The sequence below is a fragment of the Alligator sinensis genome, unplaced genomic scaffold, assembly GCF_000455745.1.
Source record: "Alligator sinensis unplaced genomic scaffold, ASM45574v1 scaffold739_1, whole genome shotgun sequence".
Taxonomy (NCBI): Eukaryota; Metazoa; Chordata; order Crocodylia; family Alligatoridae; genus Alligator; species Alligator sinensis.
In genome coordinates this window covers 49447-60445 of record NW_005843150.1, presented here as the reverse complement: position 1 = coordinate 60445, position 10999 = coordinate 49447, and the positions used below count along the sequence as shown (strand labels likewise).

General features: G+C 40.6%; 2 protein-coding genes across 3 annotated transcripts in view; one reads left to right on the top strand and one right to left on the bottom strand.

The window, feature by feature from the left end:
- RPE65 (RPE65, retinoid isomerohydrolase) overlaps positions 1 to 8211 on the top strand; it is a 16775-nt gene extending 8564 nt beyond the window's left edge. The window contains exons 7-14 of the mRNA XM_006037631.3: positions 260 to 341; positions 837 to 969; positions 1098 to 1237; positions 2526 to 2655; positions 4149 to 4263; positions 4359 to 4453; positions 4558 to 4669; positions 5489 to 8211. Coding sequence (XP_006037693.1) covers positions 260 to 341; positions 837 to 969; positions 1098 to 1237; positions 2526 to 2655; positions 4149 to 4263; positions 4359 to 4453; positions 4558 to 4669; positions 5489 to 5640 — 959 coding nt within the window. The 3' untranslated portion in view covers positions 5641 to 8211. The remainder of the gene's footprint in view (positions 1 to 259; positions 342 to 836; positions 970 to 1097; positions 1238 to 2525; positions 2656 to 4148; positions 4264 to 4358; positions 4454 to 4557; positions 4670 to 5488) is intronic.
- Positions 8212 to 8345: 134 nt separating this feature from the next.
- Positions 8346 to 10999, bottom strand: part of LOC102370209 (methylcrotonoyl-CoA carboxylase beta chain, mitochondrial-like) — an 18378-nt gene continuing 15724 nt past the window's right edge. For both annotated transcript variants that reach the window (XM_006037632.3, XM_025194046.1), the window contains exons 11-12: positions 10493 to 10574; positions 8346 to 8662 (exon numbers count right to left, since the gene is read on the bottom strand). In XM_006037632.3, coding sequence (XP_006037694.2) covers positions 8579 to 8662; positions 10493 to 10574 — 166 coding nt within the window. In that variant the 3' untranslated portion in view covers positions 8346 to 8578. The remainder of the gene's footprint in view (positions 8663 to 10492; positions 10575 to 10999) is intronic.

Below are 10999 nucleotides of genomic sequence, written 5' to 3'. Positions count from 1 at the left end.
TGCTGAACCAACTTGCCATCTTTGGACTTTGCGCTTTGTATGTCTTTTCAATATTTAGATCCTGTTTGTGTTGTCTTGTTTTAAAATCCATTCTGCCAATAACTAGAAATTCTGATGAGACATTTAGTAAGTAACAGAAGCACTCTGCAATTTTCACAGAGTGAATACTTTTCATGTTAAAGGCCAAAAACCTTTTGTAATATATTAAATTATGAAAACAGCCCCATGGATGGTTCAGTTAAATACAATTTTATTTCAGATAAGGAAGATCCAATTAAGAAGTCTGAGGTGGTTGTGCAGTTTCCTTGCAGCGACAGATTTAAGCCCTCCTATGTTCACAGGTAAATTTCAAGGCAATTCTGAATACGGTACAGAAAAAAAATACAAAAAGCCAGTTTTATGTGCAACAAAAAAACAGTGGGGATCAGAATTGGGAATTAAAGCAGTCTTAATGTCAAGCCTATATTTAAGACCTGCGATCATATTTGAATTGAGCCATTTTTAGCAAAGAGACCACTGTCATTTATACAAATGAACCCAAAGGTACAATCACCCTGAGATGTGACCAGATGTACTTCACACAGTTTGACTCTGGTTTGCACCATGCTTTACAGAAACGTTTGGTCTGCCTTTCATGCTAAGCAAACCTGTTAAGCACGTAATACCCAACAGGTAAAATTAACAGTTTGCAAACCTATATATTCCAGTCAATTTGAGTGTGAATTTTCAATGCTGCAGTCTCTATTCAACATAAACTACCATTTTGTGCATATATGCACTCTTGTCAGAAATCAATACAGTGAAACTTAACAAGCTCCCACTATATTTCTGAACAGCTTTGGAATGACTGCAAATTACATAGTATTTGTGGAAACACCAGTGAAAATTAACCTGATCAAGTTCCTCTCTTCCTGGAGCCTTTGGGGAGCCAACTACATGGACTGCTTTGAGTCCAATGAAACCATGGGGGTACGTGATATATTACACCGAGAGGTAACCTGCTATGTGACTGGGCTTCTAAATGTGAGGCCACGTCACAGTAAATACGTCTTCATTATTTCCCAGGTGCCAAAAGCAAAATGCTTCCTTGTTTCCAGGTCTGGATTCATGTAGCAGATAAAATTAAAGGAAAGTACCTCAATATCAGATACAGGACCTCAGCCTTTAACCTCTTTCATCACATTAACACATATGAGGACAATGGATTTCTTATTGTGGATCTCTGCACCTGGAAGGGGTACGTAAGGGTTCAAACGAGTGCCCATCATGTCTTTTAAAATCTAGGGAGCACACCCATCCCGAAAATTCACAGGTGGGCACCTGTCGTATCCATAGCACTGATCTGTCAGCTTGACACCTCTAAGACTTAATGTAAGAGCAAATATACTGCAGAGAGTAATCATGCACTGAAAAGGAAATGGGATGGTCAATCTAATGGATCCTTGTCGTGCCTACTTGTTTGGGCCTGACCCTTCCTGTGACTGAATTTAGGTAAAATCTGTCATTGACTTCCCCAGGAGCAGGGCTGGGGAGATAGTTTTGTCATGAAAGATTGTCAGTCCATTCTGACTGTGAGGGAGAGACTGGCTTGTCTGCACAGTCAGGTGACAGGAGAACCAGGCTCTAGGATTTTGACCTATATACATTTAATTATAATAATCCATTTTAAAGCTGCAAGCTGAAGTGACACCTCATAAAATATAGTCATGCTATGATCTCATTAATGGAAATATGCTGTCAGGCTCTGATTTTTGTTCTGACTAAAAGAGATTATTAACTTTTGAAGGCAAAGTAGCATTTTCCTAAAAATGACAGAATCTCATGCTCTGCGACTATTTCAGTGCAACATGTGAAAATCTATTTTCTCTGCTAACCTCCTGAAGGCTTCTGAACTTCTTTGATAGACCCGAGTGCTCCACAGCCACCTGAAGTGCTAGTTTGTCTGAATAAAGAGATGTGATACCAGTCCCTGCACCACCCAGGAATCGGTGATAAATGAGGCTGTGATTTCCCAGCCAGATCCACATGAGCAGACAGACAGGAGCCCCATCTTCAATGAAGCCATGTGAACAGACACAGGCAACTGCTATACTGGGGATCTGTTTTCAGGGATGAAGGCAGTCCCTGAATTTCAATGATCTTGTTTTAAAATATTTCCTTTTTGTAACTTTTAATGCATACTGCTCGTAAGTAATGGTATGGTGGAGTCCAATAGAATCCATTTTACCAAAGCTTTCATGTCACCACGCAGCTTTAGTAAACCTCTGTCATTGTTGAAGTGTCTCTGCTACTCCAGCACCTGCACTTGTGGTCACACAACTGGATTCATCTTGATTGGCACTGGTCACATAAATATGGAAATAAATCTGCCAGGCCTTTGGATTTTGCAGTAGTGACTCCCAAGAGCCACACCAGGCCTCAGTGCTCAGTTTTTGCAGGTCTGCAACGAACACTTGCATACTGAACTCTTTCTCAAATAGCCCATGTTTGCCCTGGCTCATGTTTGCAATTCTGTCTCTGTGCAGGTTTGAGTTTGTTTACAATTATCTGTATTTAGCCAATTTACGTGGGAACTGGGAAGAAGTGAAGAAAAAGGCTGAAAAAGCTCCTCAGCCTGAAGCTCGAAGATATGTCCTTCCTTTAAGCTTTGACAAGGTAACAGTTTGATCAGGCACATTTGGAAGCTTAGCTCAGTTCAATCCTTTGGAATGCTACAGCCCGCACGGCTCCGGCAAACCTGTGGCCAGATTGTTGTTTTCAGTGCAACTGAATTCAAATCTCTTTTGAGAGAAATCTTTAAATCCACATACTCAGTGCGCCCACTATGCATGGGTTTCGGGCAGTGCCCAACATCACAATTCTTCACATTTCTTTACAAGATAGAGAAGAGCAAAGTATCAGCAACTTTTCCCAGATGCTACGTTCCATTCCCAGAGGTGTATGTGGCTTGGAGCTGGGTGAATAATTTTGCCAGTTCTTTTGCTAGAGTGTTTGCAGAGAGTGAATATTAAAGGGGAGCAGAGGCAGCCAAGGGGACTGTGCATGGGATCACGTGAACAGCCTCAATAGTTTTGTGGCCTCTCAATTAACCCAGTAAGCAGCTTGCCCCTGGGCCAAGTCTGCCCTGCTGTTCCCCCTGGCCCTATGTATTTAGAGCTGATGCAAACCTAGTTTCCGTGGCAAACAAAGAGCACCAAGGCTCTTTGTGTCTCTAATCCTCCTCCTCAGCTCCATCTATTTCCTGAGTAATTTCTGCCATATAAGGCAGGGTCTTATGTTTCAAACTTACTGGTCCTACATGGTTTTTAAACTTTTCACTGCTGTTGATTCTGACTCTGCTGAAAGCAAATAGAGGTAATGTAACTAGCCAGGTAAATTGTCTTCAGAGTAGTGAAACTCCCTGGTACCCTCTACACATACAGCATATGTATTAAAACAAGCGCTGACCTGTATTGGCACCTTTATTAATAACCTCATGATGGTTTAATGGGAGATTCTCAAGAGGTACACAGAAGAGTTAGACACGCACATGCCACTGACTTTTGCAGAGTTAGACAGCTGTCTCACTAAATCTTTCTTTCCCCTAAAAACATGAGACTTAATTTTTCACTTCAGTAGCTAGTGCTAATATATATTCAGTCTCAGACTCCTTAGTTTTCACTCTTAAGGAAAACTAGGTTTGAGTTAGGATCAGCTATAGTAAAGCAAAGGCTCCTAATTCACACTAACCACTAGGAAAGTCACTGTCCATCTGAGTGTTGAAAGTAGGCCAGTATGGCCCCCCAAAAAAGTCAAAGTTACTATAGTGCAGATTGCACTTTGCTTATTTATTTTGGCAGCTGCAGTTTAGTTTGAATTATGTTTGAAACTTCACAGGATGCTGGGGAACATCTAACAACATATTTTGTAAAAGTCATGAAGCCTTATTGTTCTGAGCCTTTATTACAGCACCTTGCTATTCAGGGTTAATTAAGAAATGAGGAGAGTCATTTTTGTGGGTGAGTTGGAAAGTTTGTATCCAGCTGCCTATCATGAGATACATGGCTAGGGGGAAAGAAAATCAACCTTCCATGGCACCTAGTGCAACAAAAAGAAAATGCAGGACTTGGAGTTGTTCCTTTATTTCTCAATGGCTCTTTCTGTCCTAGGTTGACACGGGTAAGAATTTAGTCACCTTGCCCTACACGCCGGCCACAGCAACTCTGCACAGTGATGAAACCATCTGGTTGGAACCAGAAATTCTTTTCGCGGGGCCTCGCCAAGGTAAGATTTAATCCTGAACCTCAGCCAGAGGCAACAAAGCTGTTTCAGAAATATGAAACCTACCAATTCCAGCAAACATGTGTTTTGTTTTATAGCCTTCGAGTTTCCACAAATCAATTACCAGAAATATAGTGGGAAACCCTATACATATGCATATGGCCTTGGACTGAACCACTTTGTTCCAGACAGGGTAACTATTAAATATTTGAATGGGGACATGTGAACTTAACCAATCTTTAACTTAATGATAAATAAAGGAGTCTTACTAAAATGATGTTTCTCTTCATGTTACAGCTTTGTAAGCTGAACATTAAAACCAGAGAAACATGGGTATGGCAGGAACCAGATTCATACCCATCAGAACCTATCTTTGTTTCGCAGCCAGGTGCCCTGGAAGAGGATGATGGTAAGTGTCCTCATATTATGTTTCGTTGTCCTTTAGTAAGTTCTTTTAAAAGTTTGCGTCCTTTGACATGGGTTGAGCTATCCTGAGCTATCTAGTCCTTTTGCTGGATGGATAGATTTTAGATTGCCACCTAAAAGAGAAGTGGTACGCAGCTTGCTGGAATTGTGCCCCAAGTAAGGGACCAACTACCCTACTACTACTGGCTGCAAGGGTGAGAAATCATAAGAGCTAGGGGAACTCTCTTTCAACCCAAGATGCAAAATGAGAATTCTGCAAAATATAATCAGAAAAGCATACCTGCAACGTAAATTTACTTTCTCTTTCCACTTTTTAATGGGCCAAATTTGATATGGACTCCATTTGAGGGACAGTCATCACAGAACCTGCAACACCATTTTTTTTATGGCTGGTTTTCAGACAGGTATACTGTAAATTTCTAATGCAGCAGAAGTTGCCATACTATGATGAACCTGCTTGGGAAATTATTTTGATGTACTACAATCTCAGAATACTTTGAGAAGGAAAGGGTTTTTCTCTTCACATTTTAAGGAGTCGATTTTTTTGGGGGTGGGGAGGGAGGGATCATAAGAAAGTATGGCTGGAAGGGACCTCACAAGTTCATCTAGTCCAGTCCTCCACACACAGCAGGATCATCCCTGACTGAGCCACCCCAGCCAAGTGTATAGGATCATAGGACAGCAGCTCTGAAGGGTTTTGCTGATCCACACAATTGTTCTAGGCTAGGCATATGCAGTTAGTGATTTACACAAAGTCCATAGTATTCAGCATGGATATAATCTATTTACTTCTGACTGTTAGGAGTGATTCTGAGTGTGGTCATTAGCCCCTGCGTGGGACCCAAGCCCGCCTACCTACTGGTACTGAATGCAAAGGATATGAGTGAAATGGCCAGGGCTGAAGTGGAGATGAACATTTCTGTTACCTTCCATGGGATGTTCAAAACAGCATGACAGCTATCGCAAATGCCTTTATCATAATTTACATTTTTATCTTCAAAAAGGTAGTTTCTACTTACAAACCTCAAATACTATTTTCCTTTGATGCCTGGCTTTGATTTGTAAAATTTGCTTATTAAGAAATCACTTTTCTGCATATTTACTTATGATATTTGCACAGACTTTTCCAGCTTTACACTTGGCGACATTTTAAAAAGCACAGCAGCAATCATTTGAAAATTTAAAACAACAAAGAAGGGCTTTTATAGAATTAAACTTTGCGGCAGGGAACAGAAGGAAAGATACCTGAAAGAGCACCATTAGAACTCAATATATATTGCAGATACAATAAACATCCATGAAATAAGCTGAAAATTGTAGCTTCTAATGCATGCTTTAAGAGGAGGCAATTTCAGATTGTTTAGAAATTTTCTAATTTAAATAATTTCTCTTTCACTGTGTTAACATCCTAAACTCAAATGTTTTTCAGTGAGTCACAGTAAACACCAATTTGAACACCATCCTTCCTGGCTGTTCTGGGGACTTGATTCAATCAATGAGAGAGCAGGTCTAAGACTAATATTTTCTCACTTAATAACAACCCTACTGCTGAGAAGTCTAGAGGTAGAGCCTACAACATATAGGTAATGTCCCTTCCCACTCCCCAGTTAATAATGTCCTGTCTACAGTACTGCATCACCCACTAGTATGGAAAAAGAATGGCTCCTATCCTCTTTCCTCCTAATTTTGGAAGCTCTCTCACATTCAGGGTAAGAAGTGGTTTGGGTAATGGACTAAGATCAAAATCCAAATTGTCCAGAATTACAGGGACCCTCTATACCAGGGGTTGTCAACCAGGGGTATATGTACCTGTAGGGGTACTTGGAAAGATCACAGAGGGTACGCGCGGCTATTACCCGGGGGAGGGCACCGTCAGCCCCACGCAGCACATTGCTGCACCTCCCCACCCCCCACGCCAGCGGCCTGCCGCTGCCACCAGAAGGTGCACACTAGTTAAAAAAGGTTGAAAAGCCCTGTTCTAGACCAGTGGTGCCTTGAACTTTTGGCCCTATGGGCCAAATGGGTGGTATGGGGCTGATCCATGGGCTGGACTGAACCCCTATGCTCCAGGATCAGGCCTGCACATCTGGATCCTGACTGCACCATTTCTGTTGGGCTCCACACAAGAGGATCAGGGCCCCGGGGCCTCTCACTGCCTCAGCCTGGCTCCTACACCAGATCTAGTGTGCAGGGCCATGCCCCGCCTGGCTTCCCATGGACCCAGTGACAAGGTGCAAAGGGCCAGATCTAGCATGTTGGCTGCTCCACAAACTATTAAGCTTCCAAATTTGAGTGAATATAATGTTGAATGCAGTTGGGTGAGTTCAGTGTTTGTAAATGTATGCATATTTCCAGTACAGGTTCTGAAAAATAAAGCACCTCATAACTGAGATGTCTGTTAACAAACAGCTTTGGGTAAGATGGGGGAATTTTTGATGCTGCTATCACTGGGTTATGTCAGGGCTGACAAAACAGTTACTATCCTCTTGTAAATACTTAGTATAAATTAATTCTTTTAATGTTAAAAGTGAATGGAAACTGAATTATCATCCCAGACCTGAGATGTATATAAAACTAAGCTGTCTCTTGCAAGGTTTATTACACACAAACATAAGTTACTGCAGTTTGCAAGACTCGCATCCAATTGCTACTTCCTTAACATCTGCAAAAGATGTAAAGAGGAGTCTGAAAGGAAGACCCAAGGACGAATGTGCTGCATTCACTTATCTAACTTTATCCCTGCTAAACAGCTGGTCCAATAAGAGATCACCCTAAGAAATCCTTGCCCCTCACATAATTTTTGGAGCATCACACCTGCAGCATCACTTAGATTAAAAATAACCTCTGGCCCTATTGTTAGCTACTCCACCAAAGTGGTGAAGATTCAACGTTGATACAGATGAACGTTGACAAACAGCTTTCAGTCAACAGTCTGAGCTGAAAAAAGGTTCATTAACAATGATTTTTAGTTCATATCATAAAATACTTTTGCATCCATAGATCTCAAAGCACTTCACAAAGCAGTACAACAGTATCATAATTACACAGATGAGGAAACCAAGGCACAGAAAGGCAAACTGACTTGCCCACCAGGAGATGAGTGTAGAATTGAGGCTTCTGCCTCATAGTTGGGTGCCCTATGCACTGATCCATACAGTCTCACTTAACTAACTGAAAACCTTGAACTAGTTAGATGTTACTACCTCGACAGGACAGAGAGAATGGGGATTCGAATGCAGGCCTTGATTCAAAGTTTCTTACGCTTACCAGAACACCCACCACACGTGCGGGTCACAATCAGGTCTGTACCCATAGAGATTATTTGCAGTTGTTAAACAATCCCACATAATTAGCTTATAACCCCTGAGCCTGTATTTTCATGATTGAACCCTGACAGAAATTTGACAGAACAGCGACTTCAAAACAAATATCTTGGGGGAACAGAGGTAAAGCCTTTATTTGTAGAATCAACTTGTCTGTTTTCTTTTCCAGTTGTCATTGCTTTTATGGTTAGAACACACTAACTTCTCAGCCTCTGCATTTCATACAGGAGTGTGAACTACATTAATACCCGATACTTTTATTGCACAAAGATGAATTTGCTTCATTGGAAATGGAAATTGTGCCATAGATCCATCACTCTGTGAATTGCATTTCCCTTTTTTTTTAAGAAAGTATAATCTTCAAGTAATTGGCTAGTGAATTATAGATTAAAATACAAGCCTACTCTACATGGACATAAAATCCAAGAATCCTCTCTCAATGGCAACACTTTGTAGAACTTACATTTACATTAACAGTATTCTAGTGCCAGAAAATCATTTCCATTAACAAATGTCACCATGTACTAGGATTCCTTAAAGTCCAATTATCTGCAAGTGGAGGCTTCTGATTACATTCTGATGACAGGATATTGTTGCAGAGGTGCCGTCTGGTACTTCTGCTGTTTCACTATATTTAAGCACTGTGAAAGCACCTGCACAAAAAAGAAAAAAAGCAGGACAAGCAAAGAATCATTCAGAAACACCAGCAAACATTCATTATTTTTAAAGACCTGGTAACACTTTTATATCTATCTTTTTGTGGAATAATCAACATTAAAATGAGAAATTTCCCAACATTAAGATGCCCCAACAGGAGAAATGAACATGATAGCATAATGTTGCTAGGGACATGAGAAAGAACTAGAGGGAGAAGCGTCCTCAAGATACTGTGTGGAGCAAACAGGTACTATCCTAATATAGGAGATCATGAGGAAGCAAAGGGAATTTGAAATTGCTATAATGGCAAAAGTATATACTTTTTGAAAACTAAGCTAATCACCACAACATACATGTCACTGAAGTGCTGGACTGCTCAGCCAATCCAAAATGCCATTAGTGCTCTACACTGCTGCTATTTCTAATCATATACAAAAGAATGACCTGGCTCCTGCTCCTTTTCCCTTAAATTTAACCTTTTTAGACACTGCATTTCCCATGGCAATATAACTGACTGCAGGGACAGCGATCCAGTTCTTGTCTTGAGAAATAAGATAATTTAATTTCTTCAAATATAATGTACAGAAACGATAATTTCTAGATTAGGAACTGGTTGATTTATTTTTCTTTCATTCTAAATATACCGTGAACACAGATGAAGATTGGTGTAGATTTGATTATAACAAGTCGATAGCCTTCTGTATATTGTTTCCTGTTATGAAAATTAAGAGGTTTGTTTTTTGTCCTGTTTTACTAGTGAATACGCTACCATTATGAGAGGACAATAAAACCTGCTAGATAGGCTTAGATGTGAGTGGGGATCTCTTACACAGCTCAGCATCAATACCTGCAACTGCTCCATTTCTCACTACTGAGAAGCAGAAGGGCAGAAACATAGCTTGGAACTGAAAAAGATTTAAACAGCAGCATCCCTGTGGAACTGGTCAGGAAGATGAGTAACAATGGCTCACTCTCATCACTGTACATTTCCTTTTCCAATTTAATTTTTAGTGAGATACAAGGCTCTGCAAACTCCAGCATTTGAAAACATTTCTCATTATTCCCCTGTGCACTGTTTTGCCAAAAAATCCAGAAAAAGTATGAACAGTCATTCCTACAGCACCGTAAATGTATACAGTCCTTTACAAACAAATGGCAGTCATCCCTAATGCTACATATTTATCATTCAAAAATAAGAAGTACTTGAGGTGCTTAATGTATTCATTGTTAGTAATACTTTAAGACAAAAATATCAAGAGTTCAGGTAAGCCACTGATGAGGCACAAAGGGAAGAAAGGGTTAGAAAGCACAGATGCTTTGAGAAGCCATTCCAAGAGTAAAGGGGCAATTAAAAAGCAGGACAGCAAGACTGCCAGAGCAACATGAAGCAGAGAGAGTGGGGTAAATATAGGGACTGAGGAGTAGAGATTTAAAAAAAAAAAAAACCAAAAAAACAAAAAAACAACTGGAGATGGGGGCAAGGGCAAGAGTCAAAGTTCAAGCAGGAAGCTTGCACTTGATGTTCCAAGAGAAAGAAATTCAAATAAGGAATTCTAGGAAGGGAGTTTCACAATCAGAGCAACCGGAGTGGAAGAGGACAGCAAGAGAAACATCTTAGATGGCCTGGCTAAGGAAAGAAGAGACAGTGGCTGTATTTCAGTCTCCTAGCTAAAGAAGTGGCCTGGTATTTGGGAGACCTGGGCAAGGTGAATCCTTACCCATGCCTCAGTTTTTTCCCTGTCTGCTAAATGAATTCACTTCCTAATCTCTTTGGAATCTTGCAATGAAATGTGCTTGTGCAAATGTAATATAAAGAAAGAGCCTACCTTCCTAGAGTGTTGGGGCAGAATTATACCATCATCCCAAAGGCGGGCAGAGGAGTAAAATGCACTGCTTTCTTCTGCTAACCTAAACAAGAAAATGTTTTGTAAGATTAAAAGCATGAAATGCAACTGAAAATCTAGATCAATGTAACAAAGGTACAAATAAATATGGCACAGCTTTTAGTCTGGGTGTACATATGGTGCTACCATTGAATTTATTTGGTGTCCAGGGAACATATAAGAGCAGAACCAGCCCCTAAAGTGTTCTGTATTTCAGTCTACCTACACTGTGGAATTACTGCAGGATCTCTCAAATATTAATTTTTTCCATAATATTTGCCTCGGGGTGCAAGGAATGCATTGGAACCGTTTGCTAGGTCATCTGGTTATGTTGCTGAGTGTAACAAGAGTCAAGGTCTGTTACTGAGAGCAGGGCTAGTCAGTAGAGTTAGAAAGCTGCAAAGCCCCCAGATAATAAACAGCTGGGAGCTAATTAGGTAATGGCCTGCT